The sequence below is a fragment of the Oncorhynchus masou genome, unplaced genomic scaffold, assembly GCF_036934945.1.
Source record: "Oncorhynchus masou masou isolate Uvic2021 unplaced genomic scaffold, UVic_Omas_1.1 unplaced_scaffold_3484, whole genome shotgun sequence".
NCBI classification, from domain to species: Eukaryota; Metazoa; Chordata; class Actinopteri; order Salmoniformes; family Salmonidae; genus Oncorhynchus; species Oncorhynchus masou.
In genome coordinates, this window is record NW_027009892.1 from 12,338 (window position 1) to 38,207 (window position 25,870).

The 25,870-nt window shown below is 43.0% G+C and overlaps 1 protein-coding gene across 1 annotated transcript; it reads left to right on the top strand.

Moving 5' to 3' along the window:
• Window positions 1–12,482: 12,482 nt before the first annotated feature.
• On the top strand, window positions 12,483–15,729 carry LOC135534496 (olfactory receptor 51E2-like). Its single transcript, XM_064961461.1, has one exon. The coding sequence runs from the start codon at window positions 14,504–14,506 to the stop codon at window positions 15,554–15,556; it is 1,053 nt and encodes a 350-aa protein (XP_064817533.1). The 5' UTR covers window positions 12,483–14,503; the 3' UTR covers window positions 15,557–15,729.
• The last annotated feature ends 10,141 nt before the right edge of the window (window positions 15,730–25,870 follow it).

A 25,870-nucleotide genomic window follows, 5' to 3' on the forward strand; every position in this document is an offset into this window, starting at 1 on the left:
TCAGAGTGATGCATGAGTCTTTTTTTCTTGTGCGAGCCGAAGCAGGAGCCCATTTCCTGTTTCTGTAGCGGGTGGTGTTTGATGTTCAAGTACACCACCCGGACAGGATGCTCGAGCCACAGGGCCTTACCCACCAAATATATCTCCTTAATGCTAAGTGCCAAGCAGAAACAGATTGTACATTTTTTACAGTCTTGGGTATGACTTGGCCCCCGGGGATCAAACTCCCGACTTTTTAATATCAGAGAGGACACTCTGACTATAAGAACACTGAGTTGGTACTTAAGAGTGATAGGTTGTTTTTCAATGTTTGAGATTAAACTGCAAATGGAAGAGAAGACAACACTGCTCCTCAGAATCTCTCGTGTTACCGCCTGTCTTTTAAAGGGGCAGGTGAACATTTGTCTTATCTTTTGATATTTTTGTTAAAAGTCTCAGTTTACAATACATTTAAAAAAAAAATGAAATTAAACAATATAGCACATTACTTCTTATGAGTAATACATTTAAATGTATTATTTTTTTTAGAAACATTACAAAAAATACTCATCTGTTTTGGGGTTTTGTTTGTGTAAATTTAGCGTCAAAAAATATTTGGACTCGTAAAACAAATCGAAGTGACTGGTAGATTTTTAAATCTGCCTGCCACAGTGGCTGGTTGACCAAAAAAAAGTAAATTTAAGTCCGAGTCCCATGCCTATATTTATTTTAAGACAAAGCAAAGAAATGATTGTCACCTCATAACTACTTGCTCCGTAGTTGGAGGCGTTGCAGAATAAAAAAAGGGTGTAGAGATTACAAGAGTGGAAAACAAGTGCAACAAAATGTACACTATGACCTCACAAACATATACACGAAGATTGTGCACGCATACGTTATTAAACACCTAATTACAACGTGACACGGTTTCACATATACCTGAATGACAACTGACACCAAATGAAATACAACAGACAACAAAATCAGAGCACATTTTTCCAGGAAGGCTGCTGTTGATGATCTAAGACGCAGGACGGGACATTAATAATTGTTGATAATTAATGGTCATAGTTAGAGAGTAATTCTTCACTGACTCCCAGTCGGCACATTTCATTGGCTAATTGGACTCCCAGTCACACTGTCTCATTGGCTAATTGGCCTCTTGGTGATGTTACCATCCTCTGTGTCCAGTACGACCGGCATGATGCCCCCTGGGTAATTTAGTGTGTAAATAACAAGTGTTGACGCAGCAGTAGCAGACTTATGATGTTCATTACAGCGCCAATTAAACAACGACAATGACCATGTCAACATCATGTTGGGTTGGGGATGGTCTCCCTACATCATGTTGGGTTAGGGATGGTCTCCCCTACATCATGTTGGGTTATGGATGGTCTCCCTTACATCATGTTGGGTTAGGGATGGTCTCCCTACATCATGTTGGGTTAGGGATGGTCTCCCTACATCATGTTGGGTTAGGGATGGTCTCCCTACATCATGTTGGGTTAGGGATGGTCTCCCTACATCATGTTGGGTTATGGATGGTCTCCCTACTCTCTCATCACATTGGGTTAGGGATGGTCTCCCTACACTCTCATCATGTTGGGTTAGGGATGGTCTCCCTACATCATGTTGGGTTAGGGATGGTCTCCCTACATCATGTTGGGTTGGGGATGGTCTCCCTGCTCTCTCATCACATTGGGTTAGGGATGGTCTCCCTACATCATGTTGGGTTATGGATGGTCTCCCTACTCTCTCATCACATTGGGTTAGGGATGGTCTCCCTACATCATGTTGGGTTATGGATGGTCTCCTACTCTCTCATCACATTGGGTTAGGGATGGTCTCCTACATCATGTTGGGTTATGGATGGTCTCCTACATCATGTTGGGTTAGGGATGGTCTCCCTTACATCATGTTGGGTTATGGATGGTCTCCCTACTCTCTCATCACATTGGGTTAGGGATGGTCTCCCTTACATCATGTTGGGTTATGGATGGTCTCCCTACTCTCTCATCACATTGGGTTAGGGATGGTCTCCCTTACATCATGTTGGGTTATGGATGGTCTCCCTACTCTCTCATCATGTTGGGTTAGGGATGGTCTCCCTACATCATGTTGGGTTAGGGATGGTTTCCCTACATCATGTTGGGTTAGGGATGGTCTCCCTACATCATGTTGGGTTAGGGATGGTCTCCCTACATCATGTTGGGTTAGGGATGGTCTCCCTACATCATGTTGGGTTAGGGATGGTCTCCCTACATCATGTTGGGTTAGGGATGGTCTCCCTACATCATGTTGGGTTAGGGATGGTCTCCCTACATCATGTTGGGTTAGGGATGGTCTCCCTACATCATGTTGGGTTAGGGATGGTCTCCCTACATCATGTTGGGTTAGGGATGGTCTCCCTACATCATGTTGGGTTAGGGATGGTCTCCCTACATCATGTTGGGTTATGGATGGTCTCCTACTCTCTCATCACGTTGGGTTATGGATGGTCTCCTACATCATGTTGAGTTATGGATGGTCTCCTACTCTCTCATCACATTGGGTTAGGGATGGTCTCCTACATCATGTTGGGTTATGGATGGTCTCCTACTCTCTCATCACATTGGGTTAGGGATGGTCTCCTACTCTCTCATCATGTTGGGTTAGGGATGGTCTCCTACATCATGTTGGGTTAGGGATGGTCTCCCTACATCATGTTGGGTTATGGATGGTCTCCCTACTCTCTCATCACATTGGGTTAGGGATGGTCTCCCTACATAATGTTGGGTTATGGATGGTCTCCCTACTCTCTCATCACATTGGGTTAGGGATGGTCTCCCTACATCACGTTGGGTTAGGGATGGTCTCCCTACATCATGTTGGGTTAGGGATGGTCTCCCTACTCTCTCATCACATTGGGTTAGGGATGGTCTCCCTACTCTCTCATCATGTTGGGTTAGGGATGGTCTCCCTACATCATGTTGGGTTAGGGATGGTCTCCCCTACATCATGTTGGGTTATGGATGGTCTCCCTACATCATGTTGGGTTAGGGATGGTCTCCCTACATCATGTTGGGTTAGGGATGGTCTCCCTACTCTCTCATCATGTTGGGTTATGGATGGTCTCCCTACATCATGTTGGGTTATGGATGAGTCTCCCTACTCTCTCATCACATTGGGTTAGGGATGGTCTCCCTACATCATGTTGGGTTATGGATGGTCTCCTACTCTCTCATCACATTGGGTTAGGGATGGTCTCCCTACACTCTCATCATGTTGGGTTAGGGATGGTCTCCCTACATCATGTTGGGTTAGGGATGGTCTCCCTACATCATGTTGGGTTGGGGATGGTCTCCCTACTCTCTCATCACATTGGGTTAGGGATGGTCTCCCTACATCATGTTGGGTTATGGATGGTCTCCCTACTCTCTCATCACATTGGGTTAGGGATGGTCTCCCTACATCATGTTGGGTTATGGATGGTCTCCCTACTCTCTCATCACATTGGGTTAGGGATGGTCTCCCTACATCATGTTGGGTTATGGATGGTCTCCCTACTCTCTCATCACATTGGGTTAGGGATGGTCTCCCTACATCATGTTGGGTTATGGATGGTCTCCCTACTCTCTCATCACATTGGGTTATGGATGGTCTCCCTACTCTCTCATCACATTGGGTTAGGGATGGTCTCCCTACATCATGTTGGGTTATGGATGGTCTCCCTACTCTCTCATCACATTGGGTTAGGGATGGTCTCCCTACATCATGTTGGGTTATGGATGGTCTCCCTACATCATGTTGGGTTAGGGATGGTCTCCCTTACATCATGTTGGGTTATGGATGGTCTCCCTACTCTCTCATCACATTGGGTTAGGGATGGTCTCCCTTATATCATGTTGGGTTATGGATGGTCTCCCTACTCTCTCATCACATTGGGTTAGGGATGGTCTCCCTTACATCATGTTGGGTTATGGATGGTCTCCCTACTCTCTCATCATGTTGGGTTAGGGATGGTCTCCCTACATCATGTTGGGTTAGGGATGGTCTCCCTACATCATGTTGGGTTAGGGATGGTCTCCCTACATCATGTTGGGTTAGGGATGGTCTCCCTACATCATGTTGGGTTAGGGATGGTCTCCCTACATCATGTTGGGTTAGGGATGGTCTCCCTACATCATGTTGGGTTATGGATGGTCTCCCTACATCATGTTGGGTTAGGGATGGTCTCCTACATCATGTTGGGTTAGGGATGGTCTCCCTACATCATGTTGGGTTAGGGATGGTCTCCCTACATCATGTTGGGTTAGGGATGGTCTCCCTACATCATGTTGGGTTATGGATGGTCTCCCTACTCTCTCATCATGTTGGGTTATGTATGGTCTCCCTACATCATGTTGAGTTATGGATGGTCTCCCTACTCTCTCATCACATTGGGTTAGGGATGGTCTCCCTACATCATGTTGGGTTATGGATGGTCTCCCTACTCTCTCATCACATTGGGTTAGGGATGGTCTCCCTACTCTCTCATCATGTTGGGTTAGGGATGGTCTCCCTACATCATGTTGGGTTAGGGATGGTCTCCCTACATCATGTTGGGTTATGGATGGTCTCCCTACTCTCTCATCACATTGGGTTAGGGATGGTCTCCCTACATCATGTTGGGTTATGGATGGTCTCCCTACTCTCTCATCACATTGGGTTAGGGATGGTCTCCCTGCATCACGTTGGGTTAGGGATGGTCTCCCTACATCATGTTGGGTTAGGGATGGTCTCCCTACATCATGTTGGGTTAGGGATGGTCTCCCTACATCATGTTGGGTTAGGGATGGTCTCCCTACATCATGTTGGGTTAGGGATGGTCTCCTACATCATGTTGGGTTATGGATGGTCTCCCTACTCTCTCATCACATTGGGTTAGGGATGGTCTCCCTACATCATGTTGGGTTAGGGATGGTCTCCCTACTCTCTCATCACATTGGGTCAGGGATGGTCTCCCTACATCATGTTGGGTTAGGGATGGTCTCCCTACTCTCTCATCATGTTGGGTTAGGGATGGTCTCCCTACATCATGTTGGGTTAGGGATGGTCTCCCTACATCATGTTGGGTTAGGGATGGTTTCCCTACATCATGTTGGGTTAGGGATGGTCTCCCTACATCATGTTGGGTTACGGATGGTCTCCCTACTCTCTCATCATGTTGGGTTGGGGATGGTCTCCCTACTCTCTCATCACATTGGGTTAGGGATGGTCTCCCTACATCATGTTGGGTTATGGATGGTCTCCCTACTCTCTCATCACATTGGGTTAGGGATGGTCTCCCTACATCATGTTGGGTTATGGATGGTCTCCCTACTCTCTCATCACATTGGGTTAGGGATGGTCTCCCTACATCATGTTGGGTTATGGATGGTCTCCCTACTCTCTCATCACATTGGGTTATGGATGGTCTCCCTACTCTCTCATCACATTGGGTTAGGGATGGTCTCCCTACATCATGTTGGGTTATGGATGGTCTCCCTACTCTCTTATCACATTGGGTTAGGGATGGTCTCCCTACATCATGTTGGGTTATGGATGGTCTCCCTACATAATGTTGGGTTAGGGATGGTCTCCCTTACATCATGTTGGGTTATGGATGGTCTCCCTACTCTCTCATCACATTGGGTTAGGGATGGTCTCCCTTACATCATGTTGGGTTATGGATGGTCTCCCTACTCTCTCATCATGTTGGGTTAGGGATGGTCTCCCTACATCATGTTGGGTTAGGGATGGTCTCCCTACATCATGTTGGGTTAGGGATGGTTTCCCTACATCATGTTGGGTTAGGGATGGTCTCCCTACATCATGTTGGGTTACGGATGGTCTCCCTACTCTCTCATCATGTTGGGTTGGGGATGGTCTCCCTACTCTCTCATCACATTGGGTTAGGGATGGTCTCCCTACATCATGTTGGGTTATGGATGGTCTCCCTACTCTCTCATCACATTGGGTTAGGGATGGTCTCCCTACATCATGTTGGGTTATGGATGGTCTCCCTACTCTCTCATCACATTGGGTTATGGATGGTCTCCCTACTCTCTCATCACATTGGGTTAGGGATGGTCTCCCTACATCATGTTGGGTTATGGATGGTCTCCCTACTCTCTTATCACATTGGGTTAGGGATGGTCTCCCTACATCATGTTGGGTTATGGATGGTCTCCCTACATCATGTTGGGTTAGGGATGGTCTCCTTACATCATGTTGGGTTATGGATGGTCTCCCTACTCTCTCATCACATTGGGTTAGGGATGGTCTCCTTACATCATGTTGGGTTATGGATGGTCTCCCTACTCTCTCATCATGTTGGGTTAGTGATGGTCTCCCTACATCATGTTGGGTTAGGGATGGTTTCCCTACATCATGTTGGGTTAGGGATGGTCTCCCTACATCATGTTGGGTTAGGGATGGTCTCCCTACATCATGTTGGGTTAGGGATGGTCTCCCTACATCATGTTGGGTTAGGGATGGTCTCCCTACATCATGTTGGGTTAGGGATGGTCTCCCTACATCATGTTGGGTTAGGGATGGTCTCGCTACATCATGTTGGGTTAGGGATGGTCTCCCTACATCATGTTGGGTTAGGGATGGTCTCCCTACATCATGTTGGGTTAGGGATGGTTTCCCTACATCATGTTGGGTTAGGGATGGTCTCCCTACATCATGTTGGGTTACGGATGGTCTCCCTACTCTCTCATCATGTTGGGTTGGGGATGGTCTCCCTACTCTCTCATCACATTGGGTTAGGGATGGTCTCCCTACATCATGTTGGGTTATGGATGGTCTCCCTACTCTCTCATCACATTGGGTTAGGGATGGTCTCCCTACATCATGTTGGGTTATGGATGGTCTCCCTACTCTCTCATCACATTGGGTTAGGGATGGTCTCCCTACATCATGTTGGGTTATGGATGGTCTCCCTACTCTCTCATCACATTGGGTTAGGGATGGTCTCCCTACATCATGTTGGGTTATGGATGGTCTCCCTACTCTCTCATCACATTGGGTTATGGATGGTCTCCCTACTCTCTCATCACATTGGGTTAGGGATGGTCTCCCTACATCATGTTGGGTTATGGATGGTCTCCCTACTCTCTTATCACATTGGGTTAGGGATGGTCTCCCTACATCATGTTGGGTTATGGATGGTCTCCCTACATCATGTTGGGTTAGGGATGGTCTCCCTTACATCATGTTGGGTTATGGATGGTCTCCCTACTCTCTCATCATGTTGGGTTAGGGATGGTCTCCCTACATCATGTTGGGTTAGGGATGGTTTCCCTACATCATGTTGGGTTAGGGATGGTCTCCCTACATCATGTTGGGTTAGGGATGGTCTCCCTACATTATGTTGGGTTAGGGATGGTCTCCCTACATCATGTTGGGTTAGGGATGGTCTCCCTACATCATGTTGGGTTAGGGATGGTCTCCCTACATCATGTTGGGTTAGGGATGGTCTCCCTACATCATGTTGGGTTAGGGATGGTCTCCCTACATCATGTTGGGTTAGGGATGGTCTCCCTACATCATGTTGGGTTAGGGATGGTCTCCCTACATCATGTTGGGTTAGGGATGGTCTCCCTACATCATGTTGGGTTATGGATGGTCTCCCTACTCTCTCATCACGTTGGGTTATGGATGGTCTCCCTACATCATGTTGAGTTATGGATGGTCTCCCTACTCTCTCATCACATTGGGTTAGGGATGGTCTCCCTACATCATGTTGGGTTATGGATGGTCTCCCTACTCTCTCATCACATTGGGTTAGGGATGGTCTCCCTACTCTCTCATCATGTTGGGTTAGGGATGGTCTCCCTACATCATGTTGGGTTAGGGATGGTCTCCCTACATCATGTTGGGTTATGGATGGTCTCCCTACTCTCTCATCACATTGGGTTAGGGATGGTCTCCCTACATCATGTTGGGTTATGGATGGTCTCCCTACTGTCTCATCACATTGGGTTAGGGATGGTCTCCCTACATCACGTTGGGTTAGGGATGGTCTCCCTACATCATGTTGGGTTAGGGATGGTCTCCCTACTCTCTCATCACATTGGGTTAGGGATGGTCTCCCTACTCTCTCATCATGTTGGGTTAGGGATGGTCTCCCTACATCATGTTGGGTTAGGGATGGTCTCCCCTACATCATGTTGGGTTATGGATGGTCTCCCTACATCATGTTGGGTTAGGGATGGTCTCCCTACATCATGTTGGGTTAGGGATGGTCTCCCTACTCTCTCATCATGTTGGGTTATGGATGGTCTCCCTACATCATGTTGGGTTATGGATGGTCTCCCTACTCTCTCATCACATTGGGTTAGGGATGGTCTCCCTACATCATGTTGGGTTATGGATGGTCTCCCTACTCTCTCATCACATTGGGTTAGGGATGGTCTCCCTACACTCTCATCATGTTGGGTTAGGGATGGTCTCCCTACATCATGTTGGGTTAGGGATGGTCTCCCTACATCATGTTGGGTTGGGGATGGTCTCCCTACTCTCTCATCACATTGGGTTAGGGATGGTCTCCCTACATCATGTTGGGTTATGGATGGTCTCCCTACTCTCTCATCACATTGGGTTAGGGATGGTCTCCCTACATCATGTTGGGTTATGGATGGTCTCCCTACTCTCTCATCACATTGGGTTATGGATGGTCTCCCTACTCTCTCATCACATTGGGTTAGGGATGGTCTCCCTACATCATGTTGGGTTATGGGGGGGATGGTCTCCCTACTCTCTCATCACATTGGGTTAGGGATGGTCTCCCTACATCATGTTGGGTTATGGATGGTCTCCCTACATCATGTTGGGTTAGGGATGGTCTCCCTTACATCATGTTGGGTTATGGATGGTCTCCCTACTCTCTCATCACATTGGGTTAGGGATGGTCTCCCTTACATCATGTTGGGTTATGGATGGTCTCCCTACTCTCTCATCACATTGGGTTAGGGATGGTCTCCCTTACATCATGTTGGGTTATGGATGGTCTCCCTACTCTCTCATCATGTTGGGTTAGGGATGGTCTCCCTACATCATGTTGGGTTAGGGATGGTTTCCCTACATCATGTTGGGTTAGGGATGGTCTCCCTACATCATGTTGGGTTAGGGATGGTCTCCCTACATCATGTTGGGTTAGGGATGGTCTCCCTACATCATGTTGGGTTAGGGAAGGTCTCCCTACATCATGTTGGGTTAGGGATGGTCTCCCTACATCATGTTGGGTTAGGGATGGTCTCCCTACATCATGTTGGGTTAGGGATGGTCTCCCTACATCATGTTGGGTTAGGGATGGTCTCCCTACATCATGTTGGGTTAGGGATGGTCTCCCTACATCATGTTGGGTTAGGGATGGTCTCCCTACTCTCTCATCACATTGGGTTAGGGATGGTCTCCCTACATCATGTTGGGTTATGGATGGTCTCCCTACTCTCTCATCACATTGGGTTAGGGATGGTCTCCCTACTCTCTCATCATGTTGGGTTAGGGATGGTCTCCCTACATCATGTTGGGTTAGGGATGGTCTCCTACATCATGTTGGGTTATGGATGGTCTCCTACTCTCTCATCACATTGGGTTAGGGATGGTCTCCCTACATCATGTTGGGTTATGGATGGTCTCCCTACTCTCTCATCACATTGGGTTAGGGATGGTCTCCCTACATCACGTTGGGTTAGGGATGGTCTCCCTACATCATGTTGGGTTAGGGATGGTCTCCCTACATCATGTTGGGTTAGGGATGGTCTCCCTACATCATGTTGGGTTAGGGATGGTCTCCCTACATCATGTTGGGTTAGGGATGGTCTCCCTACATCATGTTGGGTTATGGATGGTCTCCCTACTCTCTCATCACATTGGGTTAGGGATGGTCTCCCTACATCATGTTGGGTTATGGATGGTCTCCCTACTCTCTCATCACATTGGGTCAGGGATGGTCTCCCTACATCATTTTGGGTTAGGGATGGTCTCCCTACTCTCTCATCACATTGGGTCAGGGATGGTCTCCCTACATCGTGTTGGGTTAGGGATGGTCTCCCTACTCTCTCATCATGTTGGGTTAGGAATGGTCTCCCTTCCACATGTTGGGTTAGGGATGGTCTCCCTACATCATGTTGGGTTAGGGATGGTTTCCCTACATCATGTTGGGTTAGGGATGGTCTCCCTACATCATGTTGGGTTACGGATGGTCTCCCTACTCTCTCATCATGTTGGGTTAGGGATGGTCTCCCTACTCTCTCATCACATTGGGTTAGGGATGGTCTCCCTACATCATGTTGGGTTAGGGATGGTCTCCGTACATCATGTTGGGTTAGGGATGGTCTCCCTACATCATGTTGGTTAGGAATGGATGGTCTCCCTACATCATGTTGGGTTAGGGATGGTCTCCCTACTCTCTCATCATGTTGGGTTAGGGATGGTCTCCCTACATCATGTTGGGTTAGGGATGGTCTCCCTACATCATGTTGGGTTATGGATGGTCTCCCTACTCTCATCACATTGGGTTAGGGATGGTCTCCCTACTCTCTCATCATGTTGGGTTAGGGATGGTCTCCCTACATCACGTTGGGTTATGGATGGTCTCCCTACTCTCTCATCACATTGGGTTAGGGATGGTCTCCCTACTCTCTCATCACATTGGGTTAGGGATGGTCTCCCTACTCTCTCATCATGTTGGGTTAGGGATGGTCTCCCTACATCATGTTGGGTTAGGGATGGTCTCCCTACTCTCTCATCATGTTGGGTTAGGGATGGTCTCCCTACATCATGTTGGGTTAGGGATGGTCTCCCTACATCATGTTGGGTTATGGATGGTCTCCCTACTCTCATCACATTGGGTTAGGGATGGTCTCCCTACTCTCTCATCATGTTGGGTTAGGGATGGTCTCCCTACATCACGTTGGGTTATGGATGGTCTCCCTACTCTCTCATCACATTGGGTTAGGGATGGTCTCCCTACTCTCTCATCACATTGGGTTAGGGATGGTCTCCCTACTCTCTCATCATGTTGGGTTAGGGATGGTCTCCCTACATCATGTTGGGTTAGGGATGGTCTCCCTACATCATGTTGGGTTAGGGATGGTCTCCCTACATCATGTTGGGTTAGGGATGGTCTCCCTACATCATGTTGGGTTATGGATGGTCTCCCTACTCTCTCATCATGTTGGGTTAGTGATGGTCTCCCTACTCTCTCATCACATTGGGTTAGTGTCAGAGTTAGGGATGGTCTCCTTTCTGTCTCCTAATCCAAACTGGTGAGTCAGGTTTAGGGTTGCAAAGATACCAGTAATTTACCAAAGTTACCTGAATATTCAGTGATAACAGAAATGCTATTGCAATTTATGGTAATCTATTCTAATTTGTACTTGAATATATATTTTTTAAATAATTCATTTATAGTATTTGTTTTTCATAGCTGTGTCCATATGTCGTCCATCATGTGGTGCAAGAGAAGATAGCCTTTTTAAAGACCTCATCCAGGCCTGTCTGTTTGACTCCAAGTACCTTGGGGAGGGCCCTGACCTTAAAGATCTCATCCAGGCCTGTCTGTTTGACTCCAAGCACCTTGGGGAGGGCCCTGACCTTAAAGATCTCATCCAGGCCTGTCTGTTTGACTCCAAGTACCTTGGGGAGGGCCCTGACCTTAAAGACCTCATCCAGGCCTGTCTGTTTGACTCCAAGTACCTTGGGGAGGGCCCTGACCTTAAAGACCTCATCCAGGCCTGTCTGTTTGACTCCAAGTACCTTGGGGAGGGCCCTGACCTTAAAGACCTCATCCAGGCCTGTCTGTTTGACTCCAAGTACCTTGGGGAGGGCCCTGACCTTAAAGATCTCATCCAGGCCTGTCTGTTTGACTCCAAGTACCTTGGGGAGGGCCCTGACCTTAAAGACCTCATCCAGGCCTGTCTGTTTGACTCCAAGTACCTTGGGGAGGGCCCTGACCTTAAAGACCTCATCCAGGCCTGTCTGTTTGACTCCAAGTACCTTGGGGAGGGCCCTGACCTTAAAGACCTCATCCAGGCCTGTCTGTCTGTTTGACTCCAAGTACCTTGAGGAGGGCCCTGACCTTAAAGATCTCATCCAGGCCTGTCTGTTTGACTCCAAGTACCTTGGGGAGGGCCCTGACCTTAAAGACCTCATCCAGGCCTGTCTGTTTGACTCCAAGTACCTTGGGGAGGGCCCTGACCTTTAAGATCTCATCCAGGCCTGTCTGTTTGACTCCAAGCAACTTGGGGAGGGCCCTGACCTTAAAGATCTCGTCCAGGCCTGTCTGTTTGACTCCAAGTACCTTGGGGAGGGCCCTGACATTTACATTTTACATTTAAGTCATTTAGCAGACGCTCTTATCCAGAGCGACTTACAAATTGGTGAATTCACCTTCTGACATCCAGTGGAACAGCCACTTTACAATAGTGCATCTAAATCATTAAGGGGGGGTGGTGAGAAGGATTACTTATCCTATCCTAGGTATTCCTTGAAGAGGTGGGGTTTCAGGTGTCTCCGGAAGGTGGTGATTGACTCCGCTGTCCTGGCGTCGTGAGGGAGTTTGTTCCACCATTGGGGGGCCAGAGCAGCGAACAGACCTTAAATATCTCCTCCAGGCCCGTCTGTTTGACTCCAAGTACCTTGTGGAGGGCCCTGACCTTAAAGATCTCATCCAGGCCTGTCTGTTTGACACCAAGTACCTTGCATGCTGTGGTGATAATCCTTCTCACCATATTTATCTGGCTGATGGTGTCATTGCCAAACCAACAAACAATACAAAAAGTGAAAATACTCTCACTGAAAGATTTGTAAAACAGAGTCAGTATAGTTCAGTCGACATTAAATGATCCCAGCTATTTGAGAAAGAACAGTCTCTGTTGACTCTTTTATGTAGATCAGGTCTGTACATGTACTCCACTGAAGCTTATTGTCCAAGAGGGTATGTTTAAATGGCTAAATAATTCATCCGTGCGACAGGAGTAATTGCTACAGTGATACCTGAAATACAGAGCCTTTTGATGGATGTTTTGTTTAACCTGAAAGTATAGCTACTTTGTTTGCTAGTTCAGCTGGTTAGCTAACTCTGTCTCATTGACCACCAAAACGTTGTTAACGCTGGCTAGCTAGCCAGCCACTTAATATACTGTTACTTGTTTTAGCTAGCTATGTTAGCAACGTTATGAAAACAACTCCCATCTGCTGTCGACATCAGGATACGATTTGAGAGCATTGGTTAGCCCCCAAAAGTGCTTGTAACTTTCTTTGACTGCATGATGACAGTGGATTCAGAGCCATTCAGTGGTTAGCTACACTACACACATAATTTTTTACCAGGTTCCCGTGAAGCAATTGGACGGTCTAGCACAACATACGCAAGAGTTTCCTGCTTAGCAAGGGATCATCTATGTTTTATTTCATTGTGTATTAGAAACACAGTTTGAAATCATTGTGAGGGGATTTTGCCAGTGGTTGAGAATGGGGATATATATGGGCTATATCCGGGATAATCTTGTCTGAGGTTACTACAGTAACCAATGGGAATGAGGCTTAGTGAAAGGTCAACATTGCATCTCTTCACATTTAAAAAAATAAATAATTGCTACCAGTTTGACAACAAAACATGGATAACAAACAGCATGTTCACGGTAATAAAGTGTAAAAGATGTTTCATGCTGAAACCTCTCATATTAAACACCAATGGTATTCACTAAGTAGATGGTTTATATATGTTTTACACAGCTTTTGGTATTCTATTTTTCCATATATCTTCCCATGTTCGAAGGCCACGCAGAGGACCAGAGATCATTAGACACCTGTGGTAATCTGACATACCCAAAAAGAACACTACATGTCATTTTATTTAAAAAATAAATAAAAATATGAACGTTGAAAGTTACCTAAATTCTGGTAGTTTACTGGTAAACGTAGAAATGTTTTCTAGTAATCCCTTCTGTAACCCAGGTTACGTCATCCTGCTCAAAGAACCATGATAAAGATTTTTTATTTTTTTATTTAACCTTTATTTAACCAGGTAGGCAAGTTGAGAACAAGTTCTCATTTACAACTGCGACCTGGCCAAGATAAAGCATAGCAGTTCGACACAATACAACAACACAGAGTTACACATGGAGTAAAACAAAACATACAGTCAATAATACAGTAGAAAAAAAGAAAGATCACGACTAAGTGGTGGAGTCAGAGAGAGGTTAAGGGACAACAATAACAACATTAATAATCAAAAACAGTGCAGTCATAAAGTACATAAAGCTCAATATAAGAAGGGGAGGTTGAGTATCTTGTCTCAAGGGATGTCTGGTTTGGAGTATAAAGTCTCATGTGGGTCAATTTATTGGACCACACAGAGTTCCACTCCACAAACCAACGACGAATTACACTCTACAGACCAATGATCAAACAGCGAGGGGGGGGGCGGAAACCAGAACAACAGCAAGTGGGTTTATTATGACATTTGTGTACCATTCGTACATATCAGAGGATTGAAAATACCGTGTCAATGAAAACATTGACATTTTACCTTGTGTTTTTTTGTTTTTCATCTCAATTCGTTGGCAATACTCAAAGTGTAATGATCGAAGAATTCCAGGGATTCAATTTTTCACACAACGGGTTCATCTTTGTGGGATTCCCAGTGATCTACGAGTACAGACGACTACTTTCCTTACCGTTTTTCACCACCTACATTTTAGTCTTGGTGGGAAATTCTTTGTTGATCTACGTGATTAGAATTATGGAGAGTCTCCACAGCCCCATGTATATATTAATATGTGGTTTGGCGGTGGACATAGTGGTGGCTACAGTCATTATCCCCAACATGCTGCTCAGCTTTCTGTTTGACTGGAATGACATCTCATTGGCCAGCTGTTTGACTCAGATGTTTTTCACTCACTTCCTGTCATCAGTAGAGTCGACTATTCTCCTGGCCATGGCGCTGGACCGCTATGTGGCTATCTGCTACCCTTTGCACTACGCTCGTATCCTCAACTCCGCCATGTTCCTCAGACTGTTGCTGTTCACTGTTATAAGGAGTGGTTCTATCATGTTTGTACTAGTTGCGCTCGCTGGTTCTCTGTCTTTCTGTGGTTCCAATGTCATCAACCACTGCTACTGTGACCACATGGCCCTGGTTAGTCTAGCATGTGGTAACACGGACAAGAATAATGCGATAGGATTGGCCGTGATTATCTGTTTTGTGGGAATTGATATTTGCGTCATTATTTTCTCCTACATGAAGATTCTGAACGTTGTGTTGCGTAGAGCAGCAGGGGAGGACAGATGGAAAGCGTTCCACACGTGTGGCACTCACCTAATGGTGATAATGTGTTTTTATTTGATTGGCACGGTTACTTTTCTGTCACGGAATCTGAATATTCAAATTCCAACTGACATCAATACTTTTCTAGGAGTGATGTATATTGTTCTACCAGCGAGTGTCAATCCAATAATCTATGGAGTCCGGACAAAGGAAATACGAAAACGTATTTTGAAAATGTTCAACACAAGAGTAAACAACGAATTGACTGTTCAGGTTGCTATTGTAGAAATGTGATTAGTTTCAAAAATCTACTTTAGACAAGGGCTAGGGTTAGAATTGTTTACATCAGAAATTATTCATACCCTTTGACTTATTTCCACACTTTGGAAGTTAAAACATGTATTAAAATTAGATTTTGTGTCAATGATCTACACACAATACACCATAATGTAAAAGTGGATTTATGTTCTTAGACATTTGTACAAATTTTTTTTAAATGAAAATCTAAAATATCTTGAGTCAATAAAGTGAAAATTATATATTCACCAATTTTTCACATTTGTGGTTTTTTTTTCATCAGAAATAATTGCTTATCAATACCTTCATGTGTAAAATATTGCTGTTCTCAGATTTTTAATCAAGTTTTTTTTAAGTGTATGAAAGTGTTTTATTTCTAGATGCTAAAACACTATACACTGAGTGTACAAAAACATTAAGAACACCTTCCTAATATGTCATTGCCCTCAGAACAGCCTCAATTAGTCAGGGCGTGGACTCTACGCGGTGGGATGTTGGCCCATGTTGACTCCACTGCTTCCCACAGTTGTGTCAAGTTGGCTTTGGGTGGTGGACCGTTCTTGATACAACACGGGAAACTGTTGAGTGTGGAAAAACCCAGTAGCGTTGCAGTTCTTGACACAAACCTGTGCGCGTCAATAAGGGAATCTTAGCTTTCACCTGATCAATCTATGTCAAGGAAAGAGCAGGTGTTTTTAATGTTTTGTGAACACAGAGTTAGGAATGTTTTGCTGGAATGGTATTCTGTATATTTGACTGTGATATGTGGTTGTCCCACCGAGCTATCTGAATATACTAACTACTGTGATAGGTGGTTGTCTCACCTAGCTATCTGAATATACTAACTACTGTGATATGTGGTTGTCCCACCGAGCTATCTGAATATACTAACTACTGTGATAGGTGGTTGTCTCACCTAGCTATCTGAATATACTAACTACTGTGATAGGTGGTTGTCTCACCTAGCTATCTGAATATACTAACTACTGTGATATGTGGTTGTCCCACCGAGCTATCTGAATATACTAACTACTGTGATAGGTGGTTGTCCCACCGAGCTATCTGAATATACTAACTACTGTGATATGTGGTTGTCTCACCTAGCTATCTGAATATACTAACTACTGTGATATGTGGTTGTCCCACCGAGCTATCTGAATATACTAACTACTGTGATATGTGGTTGTCTCACCGAGCTATCTGAATATACTAACTACTGTGATATGTGGTTGTCCCACCGAGCTATCTGAATATACTAACTACTGTGATAGGTGGTTGTCTCACCTAGCTATCTGAATATACTAACTACTGTGATATGTGGTTGTCCCACCGAGCTATCTGAATATACTAACTACTGTGATATGTGGTTGTCTCACCTAGCTATCTGAATATACTAACTACTGTGATATGTGGTTGTCTCACCTAGCTATCTGAATATACTAACTACTGTGATATGTGGTTGTCCCACCGAGCTATCTGAATATACTAACTACTGTGATATTTGGTTGTCTCACCGAGCTATCTGAATATACTAACTACTGTGATAGGTGGCTGTCTCACCTAGCTATCTGAATATACTAACTACTGTGATATGTGGTTGTCCCACCTAGCTATCTGAATATACTAACTACTGAGATATGTGGTTGTCCCACCTAGCTATCTGAATATACTAACTACTGAGATATGTGGTTGTCCCACCTAGCTATCTGAAGATGAATTCACTAACTGTAAGTCGCTCTGGATAAGACCGTCTGCTAAATTACTAAAATGTTAAATGGAAATGTTTTACTGTTCTATTTCATCATTATTATTTTTTAAACATTTCAATATTGATGTCACAAATATATAATTTGTACTTTTCCTTATTAAACATGTAATTTGTTACATTTTCCTGTGTAAAACCTAGCATTACTACTGATTTCTCTGAGAGTGAGGAGGATATTTAGCAAATGAAACCATCAAGTGTCTGTTATTGAACAACATCATCTTATGATCATTTCTTTAAAACAATAAAATCAAATTCACCAACGTTTCTGAAAATTGATATATATGGTGTTTTGGAATGAAACTCTTGCAGAATTCAACACCTTTTGTTATGGCAAGCCTAAATATGGTTCAGGGGTATAGATTTGCTTAACAAGTCACATAAGTTTCATGGACTCACTCTTGACTGCAGTAATAGTGTTTAACAAGATTTTTTTTTTTAAATGACTACCTCGCCTCTGTACCCCCACACATACAATTATCTGTAAGGTCCCTCAGTCGAGCAGTGAATTTCAAACACAGATTCAACCACAAATACGTCCAAAGCCTCTCAAAGAAGGGCATATAAGAAGGGCAATATATATAAAGCAATATTTAAAAAAGCAGACATTGAACATCCCTTTGAGCATGGTGATGTTATTAATTACACTCTGGATGGTGGATCAATACACCCCAGTCACTATAAAGATACAGACGTCCTTCCTAACTCAGTTGCTGGAGAGGAAGGAAACTGCTCAGGGATTTCACCATGAGGCCAATGATAATGGGTAAATATTGTACAATCCAGGTGTGGAAAGCTCTTAGAGACTTACCCAGAATCCCAGCTGTAATCGCTCTTAGAGACTTACCCAGAATCACAGCTGTAATCGCTCTTAGAGACTTACCCAGAATCACAGCTGTAATCACTCTTAGAGACTTACCCAGAATCCCAGCTGTAATCGCTCTTAGAGACTTACCCAGAATCACAGCTGTAATCGCTTAGAGACTTACCCAGAATCCCAGCTGTAATCGCTCTTAGAAACTTACCCAGAATCAAAGCTGTAATCGCTCTTAGAGACTTACCCAGAATCCCAGCTGTAATCGCTCTTAGAGACTTACCCAGAATCCCAGCTGTAATCGCTCTTAGAGACTTACCCAGAATCAAAGCTGTAATCGCTCTTAGAGACTTACCCAGAATCCCAGCTGTAATCGCTCTTAGAGACTTACCCAGAATCAAAGCTGTAATCGCTCTTAGAGACTTACCCAGAATCACAGCTGTAATCGCTCTTAGAGACTTACCCAGAATCCCAGCTGTAATCGCTCTTAGAGACTTACCCAGAATCCCAGCTGTAATCGCTCTTAAAGACTTACCCAGAATCAAAGCTGTAATCGCTCTTAGAGACTTACCCAGAATCCCAGCTGTAATCGCTCTTAGAGACTTACCCAGAATCAAAGCTGTAATCGCTCTTAGAGACTTACCCAGAATCCCAGCTGTAATCGCTCTTAGAGACTTACCCAGAATCACAGCTGTAATCGCTGCCAAAGGTGATTCTAACATGTATTAACTCCAGTGGTTGAATACTTATCTAATCAAGATGTATCAGTGTTTGTTTTCCATACATTTTTTATTTTGTAATTTTTTTTTATTCCACTTTGACATTTACAGAGTAAATCGTTGACAAAAAAAATGACAATAAAATTCATTTCAAGCACAAAATAGGAAAAAACCTTCTGAAGGTACTGTAAGTACCTTGACATGATATTACTGTATGAAAATGACACAATTATACCTAATATAACAAAAATCAACTAATCATCTCCTTTGCGTTTGGCTTGTGTTTTGTCAGTTATTCCATGGTCACCTTCCCCATACTTATTGAATATGTTCCTAATTAAACAGTCCCACTGAGAGATAAGACAACAACAAGATATAATACAACGTGTGTTTACTGCATTAAAACTATATGTACACTTAGAATAACAAGAGTGTTTTTAAAGTCCCTCAGTTACCAGGATCTCCTAATAAGGCCGAAGCTAATTACAACAGACTGAAGCTGGCCATAACTGGCCACCAATGGTAGGTTGTTAGCAGTTTGGGGATTACTGGTTACAGAGGGGATTGAACCTATTTTACAGACTGTGCAAGCTAATCTTACCACAGACAGTAATTAACGCCAGGAGAATTTTCTGGACCTCATGACCTGATCAGGAAAAACTCTGAACCCTCGTTATAGCCTGCTAATTAGGACCCCAGTTTTCCCTGGTCAGGAAAAACTCGGAACCCTCGTTATAGCCTGCTAATTAGGACCCCAGTTTTCCCTGGTCAGGAAAAACTCGGAACCCTCGTTATAGCCTGCTAATTAGGACCCCAGTTTTCCCTGGTCAGGAAAAACTCGAACCCTCAAGTATAGCCTGCTAATTAGGACCCCAGTTTTCCCTGGTCAGGAAAAACTCGGAACCCTCGTTATGGCCTGCTAATTAGGACCCCAGTTTTCCCTGGTCAGGTTACATGGTCAGGAAAAAAAGACGTAATGTCTGGAAATGTTTTCAATGTCTGGAAATCGTAAATCGTTGAAGCGTAGACCCCCCCCCCTCCCCCTAAAAGTTGACTTGTAAAAATAAAAAACAGAACTATGAGGTATACCAGGTAGTGACAAATATTAATTTATTACAAGTAAGGTTGAACATACAGGTTTCGTCCGTCCCAACCTCACGAAAATTTAGTACAATTTATGATACGGTACTAATAATACACATTTCAAAGTGGTTTTGATACCTAACCCCTAACCCCTAACCCCTAACCCTTAGCCCCTAACCCCTTAGCCCCTAACCCCTAGCCCCTAACCCTTAGCCCCTAGCCCCTAGCCCCTAGCCCATAGCCCCTAACCCCAAGCCCCTAGCCCCTAGCCCCTAACCCCTAGCCCCTAGCCCCTTGCCCCAAGCCCCTAACCCCCTAGCCCCGAGCCCCCTAACCCTTAGCCCCTAACCCTTAGCCCCGAGCCCCTAACCCTTAGCCCCTAACCCCTAACCCTTAGCCCCTAAACCCTTAGCCCCTAACCCCTAGCCCCTAACCCCTAGCCCCTAACCCTTAGCCCCGAGCCCCTAACCCTTAGCCCCTAGCCCCGAGCCCCTAGCCCCTAACCCTTAGCCCCTAACCCTTAGCCCCTAACCCTTAGCCCCTAGCCCCGAGCCCATAGCCCCTATACCTTAGCCCCTAACCCTTAGCCCCTAACCCCTAACCCTTAGCCCCTAACCCTTAGCCCCTAACCCTTAGCCCCTAACCCTTAGCCCTAGTCCCTAACCCTTAGCCCCTAACCCTTAGCCCCTAACCCTTAGCCCCTAACCCTTAGCCCCTAGCCCCTAGCCCCTAACCCCTAGCCCCTAACCCTTAGCCCCTAACCCTTAGCCCCTAACCCTTAGCCCCTAACCCCTAGCCCCTAACCCTTAGCCCCTAGCCCCTAACCCTTAGCCCCTAACCCCTAGCCCCTAACCCCTAGCCCTTAGCCCCTAGCCCCTAACCCTTAGCCCCTAACCCCTAACCCCTAGCCCCTAGCCCCTAGCCCCTAACCCTTAGCCCCTAACCCCCTAGCCCCTAACCCTTAGCCCCTAACCCTTAGCCCCTAACCCTTAGCCCCTAACCCCTAGCCCCTAACCCTTAGCCACTAGCCCCTAACCCTTAGCCCCTAACCCCTAACCCTTAGCCCCTAGCCCCTAACCCCTAGCCCCTAACCCTTAGCCCCTAACCCTTAGCCCCTAGCCCCTAGCCCCTAGCCCCTAGCCCCTAACCCCTAGCCCCTAACCCTTAGCCCCTTAGCCCCTAGCCCCTAACCCTTAGCCCCTATCCCCTAACCCTTAGCCCCTAACCCCTAGCCCCTAACCCCTAGCCCCTAACCCCTAGCCCCTAGCCCCTAACCCCTAACCCTTAGCCCCTAGCCCCCTAACCCCCGCCCCTAACCCTTAGCCCCTAACCCTAGCCCCTAACCCTTAGCCCCTAGCCCCTAACCCCTAGCCCCTAACCCCTAGCCCCTAGCCCCCTAACCCCTAACCCCTAGCCCCTAACCCCATAACCCTAACCCCTAGCCCCTAACCCTCAATAAATAAATACATTTCTCTGAGGGCAATAAAAACTTCCTGTGATTTAAAATTTATTTTTATTATTGAAAAAGACTAAACCATCATGTATTGAGCATGTTGGCATATAATGCTTACCCCATACAGAATTATAATACATTAACCCCTACAGTATTATATTACATTAACCCCTACAGTATTATATTACATTAACCCCTACAGTATTATAATACATTAACCCCTAACCCCTAACCCCTACAGTATTATATTACATTAACCCCTAACCCCTACAGTATTATAATACATTAACCCCTACAGTATTATAATACATTAACCCCTACAGTATTATAATACATTAACCCCTACAGTATTATAATACATTAACCCCTACAGTATTATATTACATTAACCCCATACAGAATTATAATACATTAACCCCTAACCCCTACAGTATTATAATACATTAACCCCTACAGTATTATAATACATTAACCCCTACAGTATTATAATACATTAACCCCTACAGTATTATAATACATTAACCCCTACAGTATTATAATACATTAACCCCTAACCCCTACAGTATTATATTACATTAACCCCTCACCCCTACAGTATTATAATACATTAACCCCTACAGTATTATAATACATTAACCCCTAACCCCTAACCCCTACAGTATTATATTACATTAACCCCTAACCCCTACAGTATTATAATACATTAACCCCTACAGTATTATAATACATTAACCCCTACAGTATTATATTACATTAACCCCATACAGAATTATAATACATTAACCCCTAACCCCTACAGTATTATAATACATTAACCCCTAACCCCTACAGTATTATAATACATTAACCCCTACAGTATTATAATACATTAACCCCTAACCCCTACAGTATTATATTACATTAACCCCTAACCCCTACAGTATTATAATACATTAACCCCTAACCCCTACAGTATTATAATACATTAACCCCTACAGTATTATAATACATTAACCCCTAACCCCTACAGTATTATATTACATTAACCTCTAACCCCTACAGTATTATAATACATTAACCCCTACAGTATTATATTACATTAACCCCTACAGTATTATAATACATTAACCCCTACAGTATTATATTACATTAACCCCTAACCCCTACAGTATTATATTACATTAACCCCTAACCCCTAAATTATTATAATACATTAACCCCTAACCCCTACAGTATTATATTACATTAACCCCTACAGTATTATATTACATTAACCCCTAACCCCTACAGTATTATAATACATTAACCCCTACAGTATTATAATACATTAACCCCTACAGTATTATAATACATTAACCCCTACAGTATTATATTACATTAACCCCTACAGTATTATATTACATTAACCCCTAACCCCTACAGTATTATATTACATTAACCCCTACAGTATTATAATACATTAACCCCTAACCCCTACAGTATTACATTACATTAACCCCTACAGTATTATATTACATTAACCCCTAACCCCTACAGTATTATAATACATTAACCCCTACAGTATTATAATACATTAACCCCTACAGTATTATATTACATTAACCCCTACAGTATTATAATACATTAACCCCTAACCCCTACAGTATTATAATACATTAACCCCTACAGTATTATAATACATTAACCCCTAACCCCTACACTATTATATTACATTAACCCCTCACCCCTACAGTATTATAATACATTAACCCCTACAGTATTATAATACATTAACCCCTACAGTATTATAATACATTAACCCCTACAGTATTATATTACATTAACCCCTACAGTATTATATTACATTAACCCCAACCCCTACAGTATTATAATACATTAACCCTTACAGTATTATAATACATTAACCCCTACAGTATTATATTACATTAACCCCTAACCCCTACAGTATTATAATACATTAACCCCTACAGTATTATAATACATTAACCCCCTACAGTATTATAATACATTAACCCCTACAGTACTATAATACATTAACCCCTAACCCCTACAGTATTATAATACATTAACCCCTACAGTATTATAATACATTAACCCCTACAGTACTATAATACATTAACCCCTAACCCCTACAGTATTATAATACATTAACCCCTACAGTATTATAATACATTAACCCCTACAGTATTATAATACATTAACCCTACAGTATTATATTACATTAACCCCTAACCCCTTACAGTATTATAATACATTAACCCCTACAGTATTATATTACATTAACCCCTACAGTATTATATTACATTAACCCCTACAGTATTATAATACATTAACCCTACAGTATTATAATACATTAACCCCCTAACCCCTACAGTATTATAATACATTAACCCCTAACCCCTACAGTATTATATTACATTAACCCCTACAGTATTATAATACATTAACCCCTACAGTATTATATTACATTAACCCCTAACCCCTACAGTATTATATTACATTAACCCCTAACCCCTACAGTATTATATTACATTAACCCCTCACCCCTACACTATTATATTACATTAACCCCTCACCCCTACACTATTATAATACATTAACCCCTACAGTATTATATTACATTAACCCCTACAGTATTATAATACATTAACCCCTAACCCCTACAGTATTACATTACATTAACCCCTACAGTATTATATTACATTAACCCCTAACCCCTACAGTATTATAATACATTAACCCCTACAGTATTATAATACATTAACCCCTAACCCCTACAGTATTATATTACATTAACCCCTCACCCCTACACTATTATATTACATTAACCCCTCACCCCTACACTATTATAATACATTAACCCCTAACCCCTACAGTATTATATTATATTAACCCCTCACCCCTACACTATTATAATACATTAACCCCTAACCCCTACAGTATTATATTACATTAACCCTTAACCCCTACAGTATTATAATACATTAACCCCTACAGTATTATATTACATTAACCCTTAACCCCTACAGTATTATAATACATTAACCCCTACAGTATTATAATACATTAACCCCTACAGTATTATAATACATTAACCCCTAACCCCTACAGTATTATAATACATTAACCCCTACAGTATTATAATACATTAACCCCTACAGTATTATATTACATTAACCCCTAACCCCTACATTATAATACATTAACCCCTACAGTATTATATTACATTAACCCTAACCCCTACAGTATTATAATACATTAACCCCTACATTATTATAATACATTAACCCCTACAGTATTATAATACATTAACCCCTAACCCCTAACCCCTACAGTATTATATTACATTAACCCCTAACCCCTACAGTATTATAATACATTAACCCCTACAGTATTATAATACATTAACCCCTACAGTATTATAATACATTAACCCCTACAGTATTATATTACATTAACCCCTAACCCCTACAGTATTATAATACATTAACCCCTACAGTATTATATTACATTAACCCCCCTACAGTATTAATAATACATTAAATACCCCTACAGTATTATATTACATTAACCCCTACAGTATTATATTACATTAACCCCTACAGTATTATATTACATTAACCCTTAACTACAGTATTATATTTAACCCCTATTTATACCTAACCCTTTATTATAATACATTAACCCCTAACCCCTAGTATTATATTACATTAACCCCTACAGTATTATAATACATACATTAACATTAACCCATTAACCCCTACAGTATTATATTACATTAACCCCTACAGTATTATAATACATTAACCCCTACAGTATTATAATACATTAACCCCTACAGTATTATATTACATTAACCTACAGTATTATATTACATTAACCCTACAGTATTATAATACATTAACCCCTAACCCCTACACTATTATATTACATTAACCCTTAACCCCTACAGTATTATATCACATTAACCCCCTACAGTATTATAATACATTAACTCCCACAGTATTATATTACATTAACCCCCACAGTATTATAATACATTAACCCCTAACCCCTACAGTATTATAAACATTAACCCTACAGTATTATAATACATTAACCTCCTAAAGACATAATACATTAACCCCCAGCATTATATTACATTAACCCCTACAGTATTATAATACATTAACCCTAACTCCCTACAGTATTATAATACATTAACCCCTACAGTATTATAATACATTAACTCCCTATAGTATTATAATACATTAACCCTTACAGTATTATAAAACATTAACTCCCTACAGTATTATAATACATTAACCCCTACAGTATTATAATATATTAACCCCTACAGTATTATAAATACATATTAACCCCCTACAGTATTATATTACATTAACCTCTACAGTATTATAATACATTAACCCCTACAGTATTATAATACATTAACCCCAACCCCTACAGTATTATATTACATTAACCCCCTACAGTATTATAATTACATTAACCCCTA